The sequence below is a fragment of the Octodon degus genome, unplaced genomic scaffold (genome assembly GCF_000260255.1).
Source record: "Octodon degus isolate 3935 unplaced genomic scaffold, OctDeg1.0 scaffold00089, whole genome shotgun sequence".
Classification (NCBI taxonomy): Eukaryota; Metazoa; Chordata; class Mammalia; order Rodentia; family Octodontidae; genus Octodon; species Octodon degus.
This window is the reverse complement of record NW_004524665.1, coordinates 3639104-3648354: the sequence shown is the minus strand read 5'-3', so window position 1 is coordinate 3648354 and position 9251 is coordinate 3639104. Positions and strand designations below refer to the sequence as shown.

Below are 9251 nucleotides of genomic sequence, written 5' to 3'. Positions count from 1 at the left end.
AAAAGGGAGGGAGGATATGAAGAAGGGAGGACAGGAAGGAGGGAGAGAGGGAGAGAGAGTAAGGGAGAACAAGAATGAACTAGAAAAGGTTATTACAGCTTCATATTCATCCTCCCATTCAGATCCCCCATTATAATCCATTTCAATCACTTTCCAAGAGGAGCAAGTGTCCTTATGTCTAACACATATCCCAAGCCAGTGAGAAAGGCACTTACCATATGAGGAGGAGGAGCTGGGCCGGGCGAAAATGGAACCCTTCCCCACATTTTCATGATGTCACCAAGGGGCTGGAAGCTTTCATCGCAGGCTCTCTTCACCAGCAAAGACATAGTGAAATAGCCAGCCTGAAACCACTCGGCCATCTCCTGACTATTGAAGGGACCTACAAGGGCACCAATTAAATACAAGTAATCCTTTTAGGCTCTAAAAACACAAAAACAAAACAAAATTCCCTGTATCTGATCATCATAAAAAATTTTATATTATCTTAATTTACCACCAAAGGTGGTGAACAGGCTTGTAACTAATAAACAATTTTGGAAAACGTCCTATTTTGTTTGTAGGTTTGGCAGTGCTGAGAATCAAATTCAAGATGGCACACGTCCTAGGTGAGCACTTTACCACTAAGCTGCACCCCACACAAACTATGTGTTATAAGCCACATTCTCACATTAAGCAGTGCTTTATTATTTTAAGTAGCATAATTATCTCCATCTAAATCCCATTAATAACTCATTTGCCAAAGAAAGTATGAAGCAACTGAACAAAGTTACTTGGAGTTTTGACCACTTAGGCATAGAGAATATAAATGTTTCAGCTGATCCCCATTATTTATGTTCTGACAGAGATAAATGAAGATAGGAAAAATATAAACCATTAACCAATTATACTAGGGCTACTATTTACTTAGCACTAACCCCGATCTTGGGAAAATTAATATTCTTTATAATTTTACAGTAAGAAATATTCAAGCATTTTATATACACAACTAACAAAGCATTCTGATAAATACAACATTAATGAATTCATTCAACAAATATTTACTAAACACTGATTACATGACCTAACCAATAAGAATTTGGCAATTTTAAAACAAAGCCTTAGGATTTCAATTTCAGAAATGTAGAGCATCAGATGTACTTTTCCTGTTAAGTACAACTAAACCATTGACATTTATATATAAAATAAACAAAAGGACACTCTGAAGAAGACAGACTGACGAGGGACCCCCAGGATGAGAAAATGCATAATAGTGAATTCCCCAGACATGGAGTCTGTCTTGGAATTTTTTGATGTTACAATGGCATGAAAGCAACACACATTTCATAGAAACCATACTTCAAATTTTGCCCTTCTCGCAGATAACACTATGTAGTCCTCTATTCTCATGGGCTGGGCAACAGTTGTGAGACAGCTCCAGTCAGTCATGTGATAATGAGCATGTAAAACCCACACTACAGTGCACTACAGTGTGTTGCTAACCCACAACATTCAGCAAGCACATTAAATACATTTTTGATAATATTTTCAACATATGATGGGGTTATTTGGACTTATCCTCAGGAACTACAAACACATAAGAAAGTTAAAAGATATGCAAAGATGGATCATGCAAATATAAATGTAAAGAAAATTATACTGGTAGATAATAGAAATGTTAAGATTAGTAGATAAAGTAAACACCAGAGCAAGTAAAATTACCAGAGACAGAGAGAGAATATACAAAAATAAAGGGTTAATTCACCAAGACACAGCACTTATATATCTGTATACATCAAACAACAAAAACGCAGAATATACTAAACACGATTGGAAAGAATTGAAAACACAGACAAATCCACAAGCTGTAGACTATCTTTTGCTCAATATTTGGAAGAACAAATGGAAATAAAAATAATTAAGATGTGCTTAGTACCTCAGACAAATGAACCAATTTGTCAAAAAAAAACACTACCAAACTCACACATATATAAACAAGTAATTTAAATAACTGTTAAGGAAATGAAATTTAAATAACTCTATTAAATTACATTTCTAATTTAAAAATCTTCCCAAAAGAAATCTCTAGATGGTTTCACTGGAGAATTCCACTACACAGTTAAAGAAGAATTAACACCAATTCTAGTACTTCGAAACAGCGAAGAGGAATACTTCCCATTTGAGTTTATAAAGTAAATATGTACCTAAAGTAATCACAGGGCTTGGGAGGCTTAGGCAGGGAAGTTGGAGAACAGCATGGGCCACATAGTGAACTCCAGGCCAGCCTCAACTACATAGCCAAGACCCTGCCCCACCCCCAAATAGTAAGTAAAGTAAAATAAAACCAGATACTAAGGGTTAAAAAAATAAATAAATGAAACTATAAAGCAACATGCTTGATATAGATACAAAAATCCTTTAACAAAACATTAGCAAATAGACAGGGACAACCCACTTGGGCTCCCCTCCTGTTCCTCTCTCAGACAGCTTTCCTTCCCTCAATAAATATATTCTGCTCATTAAAAAAAAAGTTAGCAAATAGAATTGGGTAATATATACAAAGGATTGTATAATCATGATAGAGTAGGAAGCTTATCCTAAGGATGCAAGGGAGTTTATTCAAGGATGCAAAGCTGATTCAATACCACCAATTAGAATGATCTAACATAGAAGCAATTAAAGAAAAACTGTATGATCCTATCAGCAAAAGCAGAAAAAATGCCTCACAAAATCCAATGCCTAACAATAAAACCTCCAAAAATAGAATGGAAGAGTATTTCCTTAACCTGATAAAGATACTAAGGCCATGACTATCTATTTGGAATCTTGAGGACATATCCCAGTAGAGGGGTGTGTGTGCATGTGCGTATTGGGGGTTTCCCTGAACTAATAAATGAATCCAGTAAGATCACAGAGTGCAAGATAAACATCCATAATTCAACCGTGTTTTTATATACTAGCAGTAAATAAGCAGTAAGAATATAGTAAATTGGGGCCGGGGAGATGGCTCAGTGGAATAAGCGCTTCCCTGGCTGCTCATTAAAAAAAAGTCAGCAAATAGAATTGGGTAATATATACAAAGGATTGTATAATCATGATAGAGTAGGAAGCTTATCCTAAGGATGCAAGGGAGTTTATTCAAGGATGCAAAGCTGATTCAATACCACCAATTAGAATGATCTAACATACAAGTCTGATCTAGTAGTGAGACCCTGAACACCCTGTAGACTCTTTCCTAAAATACAAAATTAAATAAATAAAATAAAAATAAAAAATTTCATGAATCTATACTGAAAACCACACCACACCAATGCAAGCTACTAAAGACCTCTAAACTGAAGATAAACAGTATTGCTGGTGGGCTGGAGCATCAATGCAGCCAAGACAGAAATTCTCCAATTTAATATAGAGAATCAGCAGTACTCCTTCCAAAACCTCAGCCAAGAATTTTGGTAAATATAATGATCATACACATGATTAACTTTTAAGAAAAGGCAAAGAAACTAAAATGCTAGAATGAATTTTGAAAAAGAGGAATAAGCTGAGAGGACCAGGTCTACCCAATTTTGAGATGTACTATAAAGTTGCAATAATTACATCTGTGCAGTCCTGGTCAAGGAACAAACACAAATGATCAATAGAAGAGGAAAGACCTACAAATAAGAACCATACCGATTGCTCCAAAGATTTTGACAAAGGAGGAAAAAGTAATGCTAGAGAGAAAAGATTCCCTGGGGCCAGAAGCAAATGAACATCACAGACAAAGCAAAAATAAATAGAAAACAACAAGAATAACCTTGACCTATTGTCTCATATCTTATATAAAAGGTACCTCTAAATAGACCAAAAATGTGAATTTAAATCGTAATTTTTTTTAAATATAGGGGAAAAAAATCTTTGGGATCTAAAGCTAGTCAAAAAATTGTTCTTAGACTTAATATGAAAAAGAATAATCTATAAAAAAAGAAACTTGGGCTGGCGAGATAGCTCAGCAGTCTAAGCACCTGCCTGGCAAGCCACAGGGACCCGGGTTCCATCCTCAGCACTATATGCCACGCTGGCCTCACCCCCAGGCATACTGAGCCATATCCACTGAGATCGAGTGTGGTGGTGCATGCCTGTAATCCCAGCACTGGGGAGGCTGAAAACAGGAGGATCACTATGAGTCTGAGCTGTGTAGCAACACTCTCTACAAGAAACTTATTTACTGAACATTAAAATTTAAAACTTTTTGCTCTGTGAAAGACCGTTAAGAAGATGAAAAGAAAAAGGTGGGAGAAAATATATGGAAAAGGTATCAATCAAAGAATAGTATCTAGACTAAGTAAACAAAAATATTCAAACAAGCCAGGTGAGATGGTCCATGGCTGTAATTCCAGCATTTGGTAGGCTATAGTTCAAAAAGAACTAGGTTCATGGCCAGCAAGATGCTGTCTCAAAACAGAGAAAAAGAAAAAATTTAAATCTCCCAACAAAGTCCTGGTCCTAATGTGTTCACTAAAGAATTCTATCCTTTATTACTAACCTTTCTCAAATTTTTCCAAATAACCAAAGAGGAAAATATATAGAAGGAATATGTAAGGCCAGAAATACCCTAAATCCAAAGCCTAACAAAAGATACCACAAAAAAAAAAAACCATAACACATACACGAACCACAACTACAGACCAAAATACCTTATGAACATTGATGCTAAGATCTTCAATGAAAAACTAGCAAATCCAGCAGCATGAAAAAAAGATTCTATACCACGACCAAGTAGGACTTATTCCTCGAATACAAGCATGGTTCAGCAGATAAAAATTTATCAAGATGATACACCATATTACAGAATAAAATAGAGAAGGGAGGGATGTGATTATTTCAATTGATGCAAAAGTGACAGAATTAACCATTTCATAATAATTAACAGCTAACAAACTAGGACTACAAGGAGTCTATTTTATGATAAAAACTGAGTGAAAACCCCCCTATAACTAATTAACAACCATATTCAATGGTGAAAAGATCTCTCTGCTTTCTCCCTCTCCCTCTCCCCCCCCCCCCTTTCCTCTTTCTTTCTGAGGACTCAGGCCCTTCTCATTCTATTGAGCCATGTCCCTGGCCCTGACTTTTTCTTTTTTTAATGTATTTGGTACAGGGTCTCACTACACAGCTCAGACTCACAATGATCCTCCTGTTTTCAGCCTCCCCAGTGCTGGGATTACAGGTGTGAGCCACCACACCTGGATTCAGCGGCAGGCTCAGCAGCATGCATTACCAACCAGGAATCAAACTCCAGTCCCTGCACTTGCCTAAATAGGCTCTTGGTCTGCTGAGCTATCTCACCGGCCTGAAAGACTTTCCATTCAATGAAATTCTGAAAGTTCTAGTCAGAGAAATTAAGAAAGAAAGAAGAAAAAAAAAAAAAAAAAGAAAAGAAATAAAAGCCATCCAAATTAGAAGTAAAACTCTCTGTTCATACATGATACTATCTTATATGCAAAAAAAGTAAGTACATTTAAAATTAACATTGGAATCAATACCTGAATTCAGAAAAGTAACAAGAAACAAAGTAAAAATAAAAATCAACCTGCCAATAAAATAAAATAAAAATGGGAAGGGGCCAGGGAGATGGCTCAGCAGAATAAGCACTTGCCTGGCAAGTGCAAGGGTCTGAGTTCAATCCCCAGTTCCACCAAAAAAATAAAATAAAAAATAAATTAAATTTTAAAAAATCAATCTGCCTGAGTATAGTACTAGCTGCCCAGAGGGCTGAGGTAGGATGATCACTAAGCAGAAATCTGAGAACAGTGCAGAAGTTTAAGACCAGCCTATATAACACAGTAAGATCCCACCTCTAGGGCTGGGGAATAGCTCAGTGGCACAGTGCCTGCCTCGCAAGTGTAAGGTTCTAAGCTTGATTCCCAGTACCCAAAAAACTAATTCTTTCTCAAAAAACAGTTAAAAAGAAAATTTAAAGTGCAGATAAACTTGAGCAGAAATGCTTTTATTATTTTCTTTTAAGTATTTAACATAGGATCTACAGGGTCTCACTACACAGACTAGACTCGTAGTGATCCTCCTGTTTTCAGCCTCCCAAGTGCTGGGATTACAGGTACACACCACCATGCCCAGTCTCAATCACCATCTCAGTGCACCCAGGGATTGAACCCCGGTCTCTGCGTATGCTTAAGCAGGTGCTTTAATCTGCTGAGCTATCTGACCAGCCCCAAGAAAATGCTTTTGAGGCCATACCAGCTATCAATAAACATATGAGATGCTCAATATCATTAATCACTAGTGAAATGCAATCAATAGTACAAGACATCTGAGGGCAACTAATGTTTTTAAAAATGAGTTTATATGTAGACAAACTGAAACCCTTCTACATTCCTTGGTAAGAATGTAAAATGATACATTAGCTATGAAAAATAGCATGGTGATCCCTTAAAAAATAAAAAACAGCTGCATGTGGTGGCACACACTTATAATCCCAGAACTCAGGAAGTTGAGGTAAGATCACTTCACGTTTAAGACCAGTCTAGGCAACAAAGTGAGTTCAAGGAGAGGCTGAAATGCATAGCAAGTTCAGGTTGAACACCCTGTCTCAAAAAAACAAAAAATAAAATAAAAATAGAATTTCCACACAATTTAGTAATTCTTTTAAATATATACCCCAGAGAATTGAAAATAGGGTTTCAAAAGAAATCTTTACATCTATGTTCAGCGCAGCATTATTCACAATAGCTAAAATATGGAAGAACACTGTTCACAGCTGTTAAAATAAAGGGAATTCTAAAATACACCACCACAAGGATGAACCTTGAGGACATTACACTAATTGAAATACATCAGTCACATATGAAAAAACAAGAGAGTCAAAATCAGAGACAGTCAAATCATGGTTACCAAGGAAGAGAAATACTGAGTGGAGGGGCTATGAACATAGAATTACTGTTTAAAGTTTCAATTTGGGAAGATTAAAGGAGTTATCAAGAGGAATGGTGGTGATGGTTACACAACATTACACATTTATTTGGTACCACTCACCTGTACACTTAAACATGATTAAGATAGTACATTTACAAATGGACAGTAAGTGTACAAAAAGATATCATTAGCCATTAAGGAAGAGCAAATTTTAAACTACAATTGGACTGTGACAAAATTTACTGCTACACACTTGCCATAATGACTAAAACTAAAAAGTAGCAACATTATCAAATTCTGGTAAGCAGCCAGGCATGCCTGTAATCCCAGCACTTGGGAGGCCAAGGCAGGAGGATCACTGTGAGTTCGAGACCAGCCAAGGATACAAAGTGAGCTCAAGGCCAGCGTGGACTGCACACCAAGACACTGTCTCAAAAAGACCAAAAGAAAGCTGATGGGGAACTGGTAAAAGTGCACACTCACTCATACATGCCTGAAGGGTATACAACATGGTATAGCCACCCTGAACAACAGGCTGGCAGTAAAAACTAAACATAAAACCACCTTTTAACCTACCAGCTACATTCACCTGAAAGGAATGCACTCATGTTTTACCAGTAAAAGACATTCTGCCATTAATGGCTAATGATGATGAATATCTTCCCTCTTGCTTTATACACACTTAGCCTATCATTCTTGCCACTTTCTAAAGCAGTTCTGAAAGTCCTCTTTCCTGAGTGCCTTAATAAGATGTGGTAATAAAAAAGGTCAGTGTTGCTGCTGAGTGCCATCCAAAGGAAGGCAGCTTGTAAAAATACCGTAATGTGCCGCAACCCTATTTACAGGATCAGACTTCTGGTTCTTCCCCAAAGTCAAACATAACCATGTAAGGCAAATGTTTTAAATACATTTACGACATTGAGCAACAAAAACACAACTGAAGACAAAAAAGAGGATTTTTTCAGAACTGTTTCACAAATGTCAAGAACGAGATAAGTAGGGGAAAGATTTTGAGATTAATAGCAATATGTCTTTTACTATATAATAAATTTTTAAAATGTTAACATTCAGCTTATCTTTTGATCATACTTTCTTCTGATACAGGCAGCCACCTGCATAAATCTCTAGAGGTGATGCTGAATCAAAGGGCATCAAAGGTTACATACTGTATGATTCCATTTACATAACATTCTTAAAATATAGAAATAAACAGAGGTCTGGCAAGATAGCTCTGTAGTCTAAGCACCTGCCTGGCAAGCACGAGGACCCAGATTCAATCCCTTGTACCTCATACCATGCCGGCCCCATGCCAAGCCAGCCACTGAAACGGGGCATGTTGGCATACATCTGCAATCCCAGTGCTGGACAGGACAGGAAGATCACTAAGAGTCTGAACTGCACAGTGAGACTCTGTACCAAATAAATAAATAAGCAATTTAAATTTTTTATAAAAACCGTATTTGTGGCTTCCAAGGAATAATAACAAGGAAGCAGGTAGAAGGGAAATGCAGGTGCTCATGAAAGCACATACAACATCCTGTTGAAATGGAAAGGTTCTCAATCTGTACTGTTATCTAGTTCAGTATCTATAGTTCTATAAAAGGTTACCGTAAGAAAGGGCACACAGACTGTCTATGTGTTATCTCTTACAAATGCATGTAAAGCTACAATTATCCCCAAAGAAATATAATTAAAATATATACACGATGCCTCAGCCAGAAGTATCTTACATTGTAAACAATGAACATATATATATATATATATACACGACCAGACAGCAATAAATGTTCTGAATGAGAATAAGGCAAGGTACAAACTAAGCATGGAAGAGGTAGTACACTGGAGAGAGCTCACCAAGTGTACTTGCTAAAATGCTGCCCTGAAACCGATATTGGTAGTCAATAATCAATTTCAGATTATAAGCAAAGATTTCAAAAGCAGAAATCAAGACACCAAAAAAAATCCTTTACACTCAGAATTTCCCTCCCATTCTAATCAACTTACATACCACAGAAACCTATTAAGGAACTCATTTGTAACATTTCTAGTTGTTCTCAACCTCTCACCACTTAAAACAATTAAGATCCTTCAAAAGTAGTGCCATCACCTTTTATGGCTAAGGAGACTGAAGCACAGAAAAAAATGAGTAATTTTTTTGGGGGCGGGACTGGGGATTGAACTCAGGCCCTTGAGTTTGCCAGGGAAGCGCTTCGTCTATTGAGTCATCTCCCCGGCCCCTGAAAAATGAGTAATTTACCTGCCTACTTATAAAGCTGGGATGCTGGAGCTGAGATAATTAAGCATTTTGCCCATATCATTAGCACACTAATCATCACACTGTGCCTTGCGCTCAAATCATA

The 9251-nt window shown here is 37.0% G+C and overlaps 1 protein-coding gene across 1 annotated transcript in view; it reads right to left on the bottom strand.

Annotated features, from left to right (window-relative positions):
* Gigyf2 (GRB10 interacting GYF protein 2) overlaps positions 1-9251 on the bottom strand; it is a 173696-nt gene that overhangs the window by 44799 nt on the left and 119646 nt on the right. The window contains exon 17 of the mRNA XM_023722065.1: positions 216-382. Within this exon, the coding sequence (XP_023577833.1) occupies positions 216-382 (167 nt within the window). The remainder of the gene's footprint in view (positions 1-215; positions 383-9251) is intronic.